Genomic DNA, 16,407 nt, shown 5'->3' with positions numbered 1-16,407 from the left:
AGTGGTCATTCCCACTGCTGTACGCGTTTCCTCCAGTCCCCGTCATCCCGCAAGTGTTGCGGAGGTTACGGAGGTTTTGTTCCCGGATGATCCTCATTGCTCCGGCGTGGGCCTGGAGGACGTGGTACCCGGACCTTCTAGACTTGTCCATCTGCCCTCCACGTCGTCTTCCCTACCGAGACGATCTGCTCTCACGGGAGGGGGGGGGGGGGTCAGGTTCTCCATCCAGAGGTCAGATCCCTCAATCTTCACGCTTGGCTTCTGAAAGGTTGAGGTATAAGGATTGGGACCTCCCTGAAGACATGATGGAGGTGTTGCTCTCGGCCAGGCGGCCGGCAACAAAGTCTCTGTACCGTTGCCGTTGGAGAAAGTTCTGCGACTGGTGCAGAGTTCAGAATGTGGATCCTTTTGAATGCGACATTCCCATGGTTTTGTCTTTTTTGCTTTCTTTGGCCCACAGGGGCTTGCAGGTGGGGACCATTAAAGGTTACCTGGCGGCGCTGTCCATATTTAAGCGCTCGTCTGAAGAGTGTTCCTATTTTAAGATTCCTTTAATTTCGCAGTTTTTGAGAGGGCTCACTAATGTGTTCCCTCCGTCACCTTTTTTGGTACCAGGTTGGGATTTGAACCTTGTTCTTAAGTTACTTATGGGTGCTCCGTTTGAGCCTTTACATTCTTGCCCTTTGAGGCTGTTAACTCTGAAAACTGTGTTTTTAGTTGCGGTTACTCTGCTCGCAGAGTGAGTGAGTTACAGGCACTTTCAGTTAAGCCACCCTTCACTGTGTTTCACAAGGACAGGGTTGTCCTTAGAGTTCGTCCTTCTTTTCTTCCGAAGGTGGTTTCAGAATTTCATTTCAGCCAGAAGGTTGTCCCGGCATTCTATCCTCCTCCACATCCTCGTAAGGAAGAGGAGAGGCTCCATAGGCTTGATCCTAGGAGAGCGTTGAGCTTTTGGTTACGCTGGAAAGCGTTTGGGACAAGCTGTGACGAAAGAGACTCTCTCGTTGGATTATTTTAGCTATCTCCGAGTGTTACCGCTTGGCGGGTAAGGACCCTCCGGGTGGCTTGCGGGCCCATTCTACCAGAGGAGTGGCTGCGTCTACTGCCCTGCAGAGGGGAGTTCCTATTCGTCACATCTGTGATGCAGCCACCTGGGCTTCAGTACATACTTTTGTACGTCACTATTCCCTCGATTCCATCAGAGGAATCGATTCCATCGATTCCGCAATTTGATTGGGCATGCTAAATTTGTATTCTAAATTCTTTCCCACCTCCTTGCTTGGTACTGCTTTGAGAGTCTGTCATAGATATGGAATATGTCGGAGGACCCAATCCCCTCGAAGGTACTTTCTTACCTGGTAACGTTCTTTCGATGGGATGGTCTGACGACTCACTCAGAATTTGTCGAGTGAATCCGCTCTTCACACCATTTCGGAGGAATCTACTACCAAGAAGCCTTCCCTTTTCAGGGACTGTTAGATGCAAGAAGAAGCTAGTCTACATGAAAGACCCTCATGAGCAATGCATTTACTGTGTCTATCCGTATGAAATTCACAAATGTGATATTTTTCTAACAAAACTCTCCAGGACAGGCACAGAAGACTCCTTCTACATTTGGAATCTAAGAGGACACTCTTCTGATGTTCCGATGAAGAATCGGCTAAGACAGTCCCTGTAATGTCTATGTACTATCTATGAAGCCTTCAGAGAGGCAAACTTCAAAAAAGAAGGGCCGCCTCTGTGGAAAGAAGCTCCTCTCCCTCACATAGAAGCAAGAAAAAGATGGAATTGTCATCTTTCTCCATCCCTTAGATCTGGAAACCAAAAGAAAAAGCACCCTGATGAGAGAACCTCCTCCAAAGGTAAGGAGACGTTTTCAAAAAATCTGGGGGGTGGAGGGACAGTAGTCTTCGAAAACGCGGTCTACGAGCGGCACCGGCAATAGATGCCCGCCGACGAGTAAACAGTCGACGAAACCCAAGACGTCAACTACAACTCTTCATACCTCATCCACAAATAAGTCTTTGTCGTCGAAATCGGCCACTTCCAAGCAATCGTCGACGAAAGAAGCTCACCACTCGTCAATGAAGCTATAGTCGACGGTCAAGGAACACCATCCGTCCACGAAACGCTCGTCGAGGACATCCTCGTCGACTAAGATACCGTCGACGACTACTTGCCCCTCGTCGACTGAGAAAAATAAGTCCAAGGCACAGTCCACAGAGATCCCTGACATGCCCTCCAAGGAAAGCGAGTCGTTCGGACCAATGGACACAGGCCTACACACACCAGAAGACCTCATTCTACCAATAGGAGCTCAACTATCTCCTTTAAAAGAAATTGCAGAAATTCCTAATCTCATTCTACAGGAGGATTTCTCGGATTCCGAACTCATTCCTGAGCAACCAACTATCACTCCCAAGGAGAACCGTCCTCCCTGGCATCCCACTCCAGGGGAACACACAGACCCATATAATCCAGAACTCATGCTTTCGATGCAGAGGATCATTGAAGAATTCAATAGGCGTCAGACAGAGGCATCGTTCCTCTATACCGATGGAAAGATCTCCTCAAAGGCAGTTTTTCACTGCCTCATAACTCTCCAAGAAGCTCTCCTACCAGGAGTAGACCTCAGAAGAGAGCACGCTCGCCAGGACCTCCCCACAGGTCCAGGAGCAGGACTCAGTGCTTCGCCGACAAGGATCTCCCCTTCTAGAATCCTACACCAAGACCACCCACAAGGGACCCTATGAGACCACCCACAAGGGACCCCAAGATAGTCCCATCCACTGCATCCGTTTCCGACTGGCAAGAAGATCGTTTCAGGGATTTTTCAGACCATGAAGAAGGGGAGAGATTGCGCAGGAGCCAGACGTGCGAGTGGGACGATTACATTGTAGAGAAGCCTAGTAAGAAGGATGCTTCACCACCAGATGATCTAGTGTCTTTCCATACCATAATTGGTAAACCGGCGGACCTCTTTAATTTACAAGTTGCATCAGAAGAGAAAAAATCGGTGCTCTCTGAACATGGAGACAAACGTAGAACAGTCACTGCGATCCCTCTTTCGGACACTATATGGGACACTGGAGCAAATGTTTCGGCGACACCATTGTCCACACTGGCCCTTGTTTGAAGGCCGGAGAAGAAGTATAAGGCACCGAATACGGCACCATTATGCCTAAGGGGGCATACCAAATCGGATTCGGTCATAACGGTTGCTGCCAGGAAAAGGTTGGCTAATCCATTCTCACCTCTTCTAGCTCCACCGGACAAAGGACGTAAATCGGAGGCCATGGGCCGGAAGGTATAATCTTCGGCCTTTTTCACCATCAGGGCTGGGAACACCCTGGCCATGACTGCACGGCTGGTCCGTGAGCTGTGGCTCTGTATATCCAAACTGACCAAGCATTTGCCTGTGGACCTGCAAGAAGAGGCCAAAGCAATCAAATTGGATTTCGAGGCCACCTCGAACCATATGATCGACACGGCTGTTGACATAGCAGAGGCGAGTTTCAGACAAATGGTCCATGGTACAGTCTTGAGAAGGCAAGCCTGGATGAAGGCTACGAACTTTAGACCAGAAGTTCAGGCTCAGATCTTAGATATGCCCTTCGATGGGCAAGACCTCTTTGGTAAAAAGATTGACAACCATCTCAAGGGTATTTAAAGCTGATACCGATAGGGCACGTGCCATCAGTTCTTTTAAAGACAAAGATAGTAGATCCTTTCGAGGTGCATCCTCAAAACGTAGGGGTTTCAGCCGCCCCTACCACAATCCAAAAATGCAGAGCAACACCTTTCCAGACAGATACCATCAGTCATCAAACGGGTGCACCCATAAGGGCAAGCGTGGCTCCAGCTACGCCAAGGCCTAGAGCAAACAAAACTATCTTCTTCCTCCTCTCTCACGATGCACCCCGGTGGGCAAGAGAGTAAGCTGTTTTTATCAATGTTGGCTAAAAATAACATCAGACAAGTGGGTGCTACTGGTGGTCTGCGAAGATCACGCCATCGAATTCCTAGACCAACTTCTGTTCCTTGCCCCTGTTCCATGCAAAGTACATCATTGGAAGCAAGTCATGCTGGAGGGTCACAAGCTACTCCTAAAAGCAGCTATAGAGCTGGTACCATACCGACAAAGGGGAAGAGGCTTCTACTCCCGGTTCTTTCTGGTGAAGAAAAAGAACGGTCAGTGGAAATCGATTCTGGATTTGAGATCTCAACAAGTTTATCAAGCGCATCAAATTCAAGATGACGTCTCTTCAGAACGTTCTCCCGTGGCTCAACCAACAGAACTTCCTGGCCACCCTCGACTTGGAGGACGCTTATTTCCACATTCCCATTCATCCTGCACACAGGCAATTCCTCAGGTTTGCCGTAGGGGAGTCACATTTTCAGTTCTGTGTCCTCCCGTTCGGCCTAAAATCAGCACAAAGTTTACCAAATGCCTGGCACCGGTGGCAACATACCTCAGAAGGTCGGGAACAGAAGTCTTCCCATATTTTGGCTCATAAGGGCCAGCTCACTCAGACTGGTGTGCGCTGCAGTGGAGAGAACAATAAAACTCTTGAAGGAGTTGGGGTTTTCTATAAAAGAAGAGAAATCCTGCCCCGTTCCCAACAAAACAGTGCTGTTTCTAGGGGCAGAAATCAACACCAGCATACCCAGAGTAAAGACCGTCGGCAGACAGAATATCTGCACTAACTCATCGGTCTTCATGGTTTCAAAGCAATGGGGCGACCACGGTCCGTGCCCTCAAATCCCTTCTGGGCATGATGTTCTTTTGCATATTACTCATACCAAATTGCAGGCTGTACATGAGGCCAATTCAAGAGACCCTGGACCACCAATGGAAGCAGGCAATTGGCTCGTGGGAAGATACCATTATACTACCAGCAGCCTTCCACAAAGCCCTCTGATGGTGCTTACCTCAGAACCTGCTACGGGGTATGCCTTTCCAGGCTCCGTCAACCATTCTCCTCAAGATGGATGCCTCGCTATCGGGCTGTGGAGAGTACTTAGCAGATCTACAAACCAAAGGCACTTGGTCCACCCAAGAATCACAGCTGCACATTAATGTGTTAGAGCTCAGGGCAATTCGATGGGTGCTGAAAGCCTTCCTGCCGGTACTGGCAGGGCAGGCGGTGATCGTTCAAACAGACAACACGACCTTGATGACCTACACAAACAGGGAGGGGAACAAGGTTGGAATTGCTATCGTAAGAGGCTCAAAAGCTATGGACCTGGGCTTTGCATCACAAGGTCCACATCGAGGCGGAACACCTACCGGGAGTGGATAATGTACAGGCAGACAAGTTTTTTTCAGTATCCCACGAATGGGAGCTGGACGAAGCAGAAACCCGGCGTATTTACTACATGTGGGGATGTCCACAGATCAACCTTTTTGCCACCAAGGCCAACAAAAATGCCACTGGTTCACCTCCAGGTATCCGGAACACCTCTCGATGGGGACTCCTCAGTGGACTGGACGGGCAAATTCCTTTATGCCTTCCCTCCTATCCCACTCATAGACTGCTACGCAGACTGAAAGAACAGGCCTGCTCGATGATCCTGATAGCAGTGGATTGGGCTTGCTAGGTTTGGTATCCAGCCCTACATCACCTGTCCCGATGCCCTCCGATTCAACCACAAAGTTCATCAGAGCCTCTTAACGCAACAAGGTTGGAAGGTGCTCCACCACGGCCCAGCAAGCCTGTCACTACATGCATGGTTCCTGAGCAGCGTCAGTTAATCGATCTGAATCTTCCTGCAGAATGCTGGGACGTAATTAAGGCCTCTAGGGCCCCGTCTACACGAACAACCTACATTCGGAAATGGACCCGCTTTACCAAGTGGTGCGAAACCTCTTCCGTGAACCCTCTCTGTTTCCATCGAGCAAATACTACCGTAACTGTTGCACCTAGAGAAAGCAGGGCTTTCTCTTTCATCCATCAAGGTGCATTTGTCCGCCATATCGGCATACACGACTAACCCAGGTCATCAATCTTTACTCACCAAACCGGCAATCAAAATATTCTTAAAAGGATTGATACGTACTTTCCCTCCAACTCCTACACCAGTTCCTACATGGAGCCTGAACACTGTTCTAGCAGCGCTCATGGAGCCACCATACAAACCAATTCACAGTTGTGACTTAACATTTTTATCCTGGAAAGCACCTTTCTTAGTAGCTATCGCGTCAGCCAGGAGGATTAACGAGCTGCAAGCCCGGTCTTCAGAACCTCCTTTCACCTTGTTTCTTAGAGACCGTGTCATACTAAGGACGCACCCAAAATGTTAACCCAAAGTACTGTCAGAAATGACGCTCACCAATCTCATCATCGTCCAACCTTTTTTCATGAATCACTCTTCCGATGCGGAGAGGTCCTTACACTCACTCGATGTTGCAATGGTCCTAAAGTTCTACATCCAGAGCACTAAAGAATTCCACTCCTCGACTAGACTCTTCATTGCATTCGCTGGCCGGACTAAAGGACCGCACATTTCAAAGCAAAGTTTGGCACGTTGGGTTTCCCAATGTATCAGCCACTGCCATCAGTCAAAAGACGATCCACTTGCTAGACAGCCTTCAGCTCACTCCACCAGTGGGAGGGCAGGTTTGGTTGCTTTCCCCCGCTTGAGTGCCATTGAAAGACATCTGCAACCTGGAGCACTCTGCAAACGTTCGCCAAACTATACTGCCTGGCAGAAGATACCAGCAAAGAGTCGGCAGTGGGACAAGCGGTTCTCCGCCATATCTCTGCGTAAGGTAGAAGCATCCTTCTCTTCCCGCCTTCCCTGGTAATGTAACTGGTTACTTGTTGTATAGTAAGGCAAGTAGAAGGATCTGCAGATTGTACATATCGTATGGGCATGGCCTAACTGCTTGGTATTCTATTCAAGCATCCGAATCTCTAAGATCCAATGCTGGAGAAGTTTTGTATTTCTCCAGCATTGGTATCTTTCATAGATTCACATGCGCCCGCCTGCCTCCCCTTCCCCGAAGAGGCTGCTACCTCGTCCCGCAGCCATCCTTCCTGTAGTCTTCTACGGCTCAAAATGTGAAGATGGCTGCCGGGGGAGGAGCTTAAACCCTGTCACTTCATTGGTTAGGGCCATAAGGACCAAAGTGAGGTGGAGGGACTACCCAAGTGAATGGCTCATAGGCCATAAGGGGCAATCTACATTGTATTTCTATGGAAATAATGTTTATATATTTTATTTTTTAATAATTATTTAAATCACTGAGGATTCCCAGTCTGACTGGGAATATTCAAGCATGTGAATATATGCAAGATCCCAATGATGGAGAAATGCAGTAACAGGTAAGTAACTAAAACTTCCCCACCGTAGTGGATATAGGAAAGTTACATCAGAGTTTAGTTGTGAACTTTTCTCATATGGATAGCGTATTACATGGGTGACCGTTGGTTCCTTCTTTGTTAATTTATTATTGTGTTATCACTCTTCATATGTTTTCCTCAATACATTTGTTTTACAATTGTTTTATGAGGACACACAAGGTGTTTAGGTTTTTCACACTGTTCTGCTGATGTATGGGTGAGGAGTATGTTATGGTCACAGAATTATTTTCGCGTCAATTGCTTTTGATCTGGAGACTGCCTATGTGGTAATATATTCGTTTGTGAACCCAAGGCATGCTGGTGTGTACTATTATAACTTATATGGTGGTGATGTATGCAATAAGCTTTATGGATTAAGGATTATAGACCTGGTATGGTTTTTTGTTTTCAGTTCAGCTCCTGAAGGAGTGGTACCCCGAAACGCGTTGAGCTTTTTTCACAACTTCAAAATGGAATATTGGTATGCATCCGACCACCGCATATTCAAAATTCAACAATGAATGTTTTATGTATCAGAATTGCATTGTCTTTATAACAGATATAATTCTTTAGCCATTCCTTTTGGTTCTAATGGTGCGCAGGGGACGGGAGGGCTCATAAATGGGGCTCTTTTCTCTTATATCGTGAACGCATCCGCCAGCTTCATCATTATTGCAGAGGTACGGTGTGACCCATTTTAATACTTACCTGGGGTCGTTGTTGTTCTCCTTTGCTGCTGGAGTGTAAGTTCTAAAAGCTGGGAGTTGGCACAACCACGTTCGGCCAGGCCTAAGGCTTTTGAGCCTATAGGGAGTGCCTGCTAGTTTCCCTGGTCCTTTTCCTCCACAAGACCTGTTATTTCTTTGCTGCTGAAGATTTCCACAGGAACTCTTGACTTGTCCCTGCCTTTTTGACCTTCAGTCTGACCCGGAAAGTGACTCGGACCAAGATAGGGAAGAACTCCTAAAGCCTAGGCTCTGTGAAAAGATTGTTTGAGTAACTTACCTGGTGGTGGTCCTATCATAAGGGTCTGAAACAGTGTACACAGTTCTTAGTTACCTTTTGAATGTGGTTTGCCCTTTCTGAAAAGTATTGCAAAGTTATTACTCACCTTCAAATTGGTCTACCCCTTCTGAAAAGTATAACCAAGTTATTGCTCAACTTAGAATTGCATATGGCCATTCTGAAAAGTATCATAAGTTCTTACTTATCTTTGAATTGTGTTCACTGTTCTAAAAAGTACACAAGTGAACTGCAGTGTGCTATTCTGAACCAGTTGTCTACCAAAGTAACTACTTATTGCATTGACCCTTTGTGGTTGGTTCACCCACAAAAGCCTTCTAAGTCACAGAAGGTGCTTACCTGCTATTGTTTGTGTGTGTTCATTCATTTTGTTGCTGAGACAGAGTATTCTGGCTGTTTTAACAGTGGTTTTACTCATTGGTCTAAAAGGTTTTTACACTGTGTGCTACTCACCCGAGTTATTGCATTGGTTTTCTTATGTCTTTCACTAGTTGTGAAATAGTACTTGCCTTATCTGATGATTTATCTTTGCCTTGTGTATATATAGAATAAACCGTTATTTGTATGTAACTCGAGAGTGTACGTTTTTCTTTGGCCTAGGTGAATGCTACAAGTTCTTCCTACAGCCCTCTCTCCCTCCTAAAATAAGCCTGGCTGCTCAGCCACCTCCCAGTACCTTGAGTGGTTCCGGCTTTTTCTAAGACTTGGGCGTTCTGTATTGTTCTAAAGTCTTTCCACAGAAGGACTTTAGAAAAACGGTCCTAACACAGCGCCTACCTAAGTAACTTCTCAGTATAGCCCATATGTCTTTAGGTCTATTTCTATGGGGTAGCGACGCCGCAATTTGGGACTCATTCTTGTCACTCTCTGCCTTGATCCACAGCCAGTGATTAAGCGTAGGGGCTGGACCTTTATACCTAGATCTGGCTTTCAGTGACCATGCGACCACTGACCCCATATTTGAAAGCCTAATTCGAAGTGTGCCCTCTCCCTCAAAGATGGTGAGTAGCCAGTTCAGGGGTACATCTGGGCCCTGGTCTCCCAGCAGATCACTCATGACCTCGATAATCTGCCGCCAAAATCTGTGCATTGCCCCACACTGCCATGCCAAGGGTAAGAAGTCTGTGGATGGGTAGCGGCACCTGTCACACTCTGCAGTTCTTCCGGAATAATGAGATTGGAGTTGAATAGGGGTATAGTATATCTGGTGCAGGAACTTGGAGTGAGCCTATATCTATTATTCAGAAGTATTTGTCTGGTATGCATACATGCAATCCTCCACTGATCTGTAATTGCCCCATCAAGGGTGCCCTCCCACTTCCCCCTTCCCTTGTCCTCTGTCAACCCATAGCGTCTTGATCATACTATAGATGGACGAGACCATTTTGTGCATCTGGGTGGTTCTATGATGTATTGGGCCAACGTTGAAGGCACAGGGTCTGCCGGTAGGCTCGGCAAGTGAGATTGTAATGCGTGGTTAAATATATGATAAAGGAATATAGTTATTGCATTGCATGGACCTCGTTCTTTAAGTTGTTCCGTCGTTAGTAACTTCCCCTCCCAAAAAGATTACTAATTTCAACAGGAATCACAATGGTCAGGTGGTGACAGGCACGCTTCCAGGAATGAACAAAGGAGCAGGTCCTGCAAGATTTCTGTTGATGCAAGAAAGCGGACGATGCAGGAGCAGGCATCTTGTTTTGCAAGTTGAAGACTCTCCAAGTTCCAAGGATGAACTCTGAATGGTAATGGCAGCAGTAAAGTAGCCCAGGGGAGAACTGGTCAGTACACTGGTTGGTCCAGGGACATTTTTGAAGGCACGGATCCTTCAACAGGGGTTGAGACTGGTTGTTCCCACCGGTCCAGGGGTCTAAGCACCAACCAGGGTCATCTTGAGATCATGCAGAGGAGCAGGGCTTCAAAGGGACTTCACTTGAGTTGGTGCTGGTGACCTGCTGTCCTTTGTTGAAGACTTGGCTCCAATGATGATCTTAAGAATGGATGCAGTAGTCCTCCTTTCATCCAGGATCTGCACTGGAAGATCCCCCAGGCCCACCAATGGTAAAGATCTGCACCATTCAAACTAGTAGTGGCTATCCAATCGTTGAAAGCCACTGGCCACAGCATCTACCCAGCAAAAGACATTCAGGCACAAGGACGTGTAGTGGTACAAGACAGTCCCAGATCCCACATCTGGGCTCACACATAAACTGCCTCTTTGCTTGCGAAAGCAGCAGCTTTCTTTGGGGAAGGACATTGCTTACATGGTAATTCCTGACCTAAGAAGTCCGGAAGAAGGCAAAAGAAAAATATTGCTAAAGTACGAACGAAAACCTTTTGGTATGTCCATCTTAGGGTGCTAGCCACCATTAGTAATTGTTGGCAGTAAATGCAAAAGTAAAAAGTATAAAATACAGTTAAAAAAAAATCTGTTGCCACCAGCTCGTCCCTAGGAACAAAGTAAAAGTAACCAAAAAGTTATTACTGAAAAGATTACAAGGGTACAAAGTATCCTAACTGTACTTTACAGTGATGTGTGCAATTTTCACAATACAAGAAATTTACAAAGAGGGGCATAGACCCTCAGTACTGATAGTCTTATGGAATAATCAATTTCCCGGTAGAAAGGAAGTCGGTACAGGAGTCTAAACAAAGCAAAAAAAAGAGGATGACCCATACAAGTTTATGGGTAGAAAGCGGCGAAAAGAAAATATTTCCGAACATCAGAAAGAACCGTACCAAAGCTAAGTAATGTATTGTTTAATATAATTGATTTCATTTTTTTTTTTAACTGCACATGACTGCTGCCTTGCATATTCTCTGCCTTAATTATTGACCATAGCAACCTCTACAAGGTGTCTGAGCCTAGCCACTAAGGGAAGAGTAAAATCTAAGAGCCTCCTAAATGCTTGTTGGCAATCCAGAGTTTCTAATTGTAGGGGTAGTGATAAATACTTCGGATTCCCGCCTAGCTTTGTAGATGCTTTATATTTTTACTTAATGGACAGAGTCTTGTTACTGGACTAAGAAACAAGAAGACAAAGTTCCCAGACAAAGCAGAGAACCCCTCTCCCCTCCCCCTCCCAATGGGGCTGAGGCCCTGAGTCATAACCATGCTTGGGAAACAGCTGCTCAGATGGTGAAAACATTGTTCTTTCATAAAAAGGGAGCATACCGATTTAAATGGAGTACGGGATCCAACATCTCAATCTCTGATCTCAATCTTGCATGCCTTATATAGATGTTTGTGGATGAACTGGGAAGAGGACATCTTGAAAATGGGAAAGCTAGGGTTGGGTGGACAATGGGCTTCTGGGTGTGCTTTCCTGATGTTAAATGATACTGATATGCGGGGTAGGCTGGGTGAACCCTGCTGTTATGCCCCATACCAGCCATTCTTTTACTACCTGAAAACTAGCAAATTCTCCCAACAAACAAATAAACGGGCACATACAGGGGTCAAAATTAAGATTGCATAAGCAGGAGCTAAAAGCTGCTCTTGGATATCCAGCATTAACTAGCGACCAAGAGCTACTGCAGGGGAACAAAGAGCTGGTACATAGTGTTCTACAAATCTAACTTCCACCTAAGATGCACGCATATCATTGTGTCCGTTATTCACAACTCCTTGTGCTTTGTCATACGGAGTTGTCCTAATGTTAATTTATAGATTGTCCCAGATATGTTTTCAGAGTGCTTCAGCAAGTACCAGTCATGGACCCTGGTCGGTGAATGCACTGTAATGTTGGGTTCAGCTCTCTGAAGATAGATTGCTATCTTGAAAAGCTGTGTGTGGGTGCTTGCTATGCCAGATGGCTAAAAAGGGGTGTGTTCAGCAGATTCCCCTTGGCAGGTTGTTTTGTTCATTTTGCATAAAGGTGAAAAAACACTACTGCAGACTTATGTTGACTTCATATTCCACACTCCTTGGCAATACAGTTTTTGTTTGAAGCATCCGCAGTTTGGTTTCACTACTTTTCCTTTCCAAAAAAGACCAATAGGTTTGGACCCAAAACACTGAGCTTTGAATGATCTCAGTTGTCCAAAGACATCTTGGATTACTTGGTGAACCTCTGTAGCTTCAGGTCCTTCAAGAGCTCCCGTCAGGCACTTCAGATTTACCAGCAGAATTTACATCACAAACCACACACAATGAATGAGTAGCTTCTCAGTTTTACTTAGTTACTGATTGATAGTGAACACTGCCATTGTTAGTTGAACCAAAGTGAAACTTCACCTGTTTCTACCATGACTTCAATGATGGCTACTTGTGTGGCACAGTCACTCCATGGCAACTGTTTTTGTGCATTTGATGAAGCATTATTTTAGCTGATAATTCTATCAGTTTGTCAAAGTACTAGATACAATGTTTTAACTATGCACTGTGTATTCCTCTATAAAAAATAATCTTTGTTAAAAAGATGGCATATATGGTGATTTAGTAATGGATTTAAAATGCCATAATTATATAGTGCTGAGAATGTTATTTCCTCATAACTGAGATAAGGGTGATGATTCCTTTTTATAGAATGTACCATTTATAAGCTTTGTGGGCCCCAATGATTGTGGGCAAATTGGGAAGTGTTCCTCAAGTGCTACCTTCACTCTGTGTGCCGCTCTTATCCCACAAATCTGCTTCCTTCATTCTGTTCATTACATAGCTAGTCCTTTGGTCCCCAGCATCATTGCTTCACCATGGACCTCTGGCCTTCGCCCAATCAGAAGTACTGAAATTGATGTCAATGGTGACTTTTCCCATGGCTGTGGTTTTCCAGACATGTCAAAGCAGAGTAGCACCAATAACAGAACCGTAAGTAGGATGGCCGTAGATCTCAGACTTTAAAGAATTTACATGCTGACTTATAAAACACACAAAGGCAGCATTAACCAGATTGACAGGGCATATTGATCTTAGTTTTCTGATACAATTCTTTGGATTGCCCTGTTTTTTTTTCTCCCACATGATTTCTGAACAGGCACACTTTGCGCAACGTATCCAAATGAATAGGCCTATAAAACATTTTTCAAGCTGTTACAAGAAATGATGCAGGGTTCACCTCTGTCACGTGTATGAAAGAGGTACAAAATGATTTGCTCTAGGAAACTGATGAGACGTCTCCTTAATACACGTGTTGCCTACTATCTCCTTAATGTCAAGAAAGGAATGTGGTTAACTTATGGTGTTTTCTGTTTTCATTTTCAGATAATGCAGATCCTCTAGTTGTATGTCTGTAGAACCATAATGAAGTAAATCTCTTCACATTTAAGTACTTTTAAAAGTAATCTAAGCAGATTCAAAAGCTCCAGAAGGCAATTACCTCTTACCCAGTAATCCTCTTTCTGTAGCTTGTATCTGCTTAGAGTAATATGTGCCCACCCTACTCCCTTCTTGGGAGAAGTGAAGCTGTGGTTACAAAAAACCTCACTGCATTCTAAATGGTGTATTCAGGGTAGGAAAAACAATCTGAAGACGTTGACGCGTGAAGGGTTGTGGGCCCTGTACATGTAGGATAGGGATAGTGTTAGATGTGCTGTTGATGCACAGGTTTTCGAATTAAAAAAAGATGTAATGCTCCGAGCCAACCACTCGATGGTTGGCTATGCGTAGCATGTGATTCTAAGCAGATACAAGCTACAGAAGATTATTACTGGGTAAGTAATGTTTGTCTTATAAATTAATGTGGAGGGGGTACTGGTGTCTAGGCATGTTCATCCTACTTGGGTTTCTCCTCATGCTTCTAGTCTCTTCCCATGGGTTTTTATTGCTTCCCCACCATTCTTGTTATTTCTCCCTTCCCCTTGCTAGTGTTCTCTTTTCCTGTGCTCTATGTAATATCAATAACTCTGCATTCTAGATTGTTGCTTACCCCTCCTCAAGTTGGTTGCACTTCTCGTGTGTGTGTGTGTGTGTGCGCACGCACGCGCACACATGCCTCCCTTGGTGCACCTTGATGACGCCTGAACCGTTACCTTTCCTGGTGCTTATTTTGTTGCTATCCATGTCTGCTAGTCTTTACCGTGCGTGGGAATTCATATTAAAGCAACTAGCCTTCTGGCCGCCTCGTTCGTGTTGCTGTCCACAATTTTGTCATGAATCTCCCAAAAAGCAGTCAATGTTTGTGTACATTAGCTTTGAGTCTAATTTTGCACGTTTGTTTCTTTTGTTTGCATCAGACAAGTTATAAATTATTACTCTCCCTACTTGATTTTTCTTCTGCCTATATTGCTACCTGTACGAATGAACCCACGTTTTCACTTGTTTTTCTTTTTTTTTCTTACAGATTGCCAACATCTCACACATGCTTCAATGTCCTCTTGCTTCCTGAATACTCCAGCAAAGAGAAACTGAAAGAGAGATTATTAAAGGCCATTACCTATGCCAAAGGATTTGGCATGTTATAAAAGGAGAAAAACATCATCACAAGGGATTAAAAACATGACATCCCTGTCCAAAAATAACAAGGCCATACGATAGTGATCTACAAGTAGTCACCTGTGTTTGTGCCTCCCTTCTTCACTTGGGACATTGAGCTGGAACAGCAGATTTCAGCCGCGTATATGAACAAATTCTTTATTTTTTTGTTCCTTTTAGCGTGAAAGTGTTTCATATTCTTTCACTTGTATGTACAGAGAGGTTTTCCTGAAATATTTATTTTAAGGGTTAAATCACTTTTGCTTGTGTTTATTACTGCTTGAAGTTGAGCCTTTTGAATATTTAAACAAAAAGCTATACTCCCAATTAAATCATTGCCATCAGTTGTGACCTTCAAGAATGTGCTAATTTTTATTTGCCCCATATCTTCAAATCAGGAACTGTACTTTTTAACAGTTGATATGAAACTTGAAGTCCTGAAACAGTGTGATGCAATTCATTTACTGCTGTTCTAGCCCCCAAAGAGTTTTTCGGAAACTTAACTCAAAGATGGAAGGGAGAACCTGGAATGTCAGACTGCAGCCTTGACAACTTTTAATTTAGTCACAGCACAACAAAACTAATAAAAAAGAAATACTCTATACGTTGTCCTCATATGTCCTGTAATATATTGTTTCATTGGTGCATCCTGTTTCTTGGTATGAGAGAGGGTAGGAATTAGGCATTTTGTTTTTAATAAAACAGGTGGTTTACTGGGGACAGTCATTTTCTGCCAAACAATTTTAGGCTAGAGTGGAGCTTATTGCCAGAAAGATAGGGCACTGTTGCTATATTATAAACCAGAAGCATGTGGAAGTGCACTTACAATGACGTATATCAATTGCCTATTATATTGACCTTTTAAATAGACAATCCAAAGTCTTCCCTACATGCTTTATCATTCTTGTTTTTGACATGTTCGTTTAACAAGGCACAAGATCAGTGTTGCAGCATAATTAAAAGGGATAGCTACTGGATGTAAAGTTGTCTTCTCACAGTAGATACGTTTGGAAAATTACAGAAACAAAATTTGATTCTGAGTCCTCTTTGTTGTATATTGCTTCGTATTCAATATACTCCTAGAATGGAAATTTTTTGATCACTTTTATGTACAACATAAAAATGTATACCATTGGTTACAATTTTTACATCAATGATGGATCATATCAGAAATAAATTTGTTTACTTTTCCTGGTCTTCTTTGTGTGTCATGTTAACTTCTGTTGCAGAATAAAATGAAAGGATTTTGTTTTATACCTCACTCAAGGACATGATTGATAGTTTTGTTGTTAGTAGTTTATAGGTTGATGTTTCTCAGTGCTAGGGTTGTGCCTTGGCAATAATATTGGTGTTTGGGATTTCTGTGAAGTTTTTGTAAATGGTAGTTTAAAGGTTTACCTCCTGATTTTCTCAAATTATAGTCTGCATCTACGATTGATGTAACATTGTAACTGTGGTGTAAGAACATGACATTTTATTTTTACATTGCACAAGAAAAAGGAGCGCTTAGTGTGCCCCAGTCCTAACCAATGATCAGCACTCCTTATACCTTGGTCTTTTTATTCAGCTAAAGGTGGACAAACCTTGTTTGTTCTTAGTGTTTTTCTTTATTTTAAAGTTTTCTGT

General features: G+C 44.2%; 1 protein-coding gene across 3 annotated transcripts in view; it reads left to right on the top strand.

Moving 5' to 3' along the window:
* Positions 1–15,971, top strand: part of UBE3A (ubiquitin protein ligase E3A) — a 784,873-nt gene extending 768,902 nt beyond the window's left edge. For all 3 annotated transcript variants that reach the window (XM_069636585.1, XM_069636586.1, XM_069636587.1), the window contains one exon: positions 14,651–15,971. In XM_069636585.1, coding sequence (XP_069492686.1) covers positions 14,651–14,771 — 121 coding nt within the window. In that variant the 3' untranslated portion in view covers positions 14,772–15,971. The remainder of the gene's footprint in view (positions 1–14,650) is intronic.
* The last annotated feature ends 436 nt before the right edge of the window (positions 15,972–16,407 follow it).

The sequence above is a fragment of the Ambystoma mexicanum genome, chromosome 7p, assembly GCF_040938575.1.
Source record: "Ambystoma mexicanum isolate Mex_15411 chromosome 7p, UKY_AmexF1_1, whole genome shotgun sequence".
Taxonomy (NCBI): Eukaryota; Metazoa; Chordata; class Amphibia; order Caudata; family Ambystomatidae; genus Ambystoma; species Ambystoma mexicanum.
Note: the sequence above shows the minus strand (reverse complement) of the source record. Positions and strands in the feature narration are given on the sequence as shown.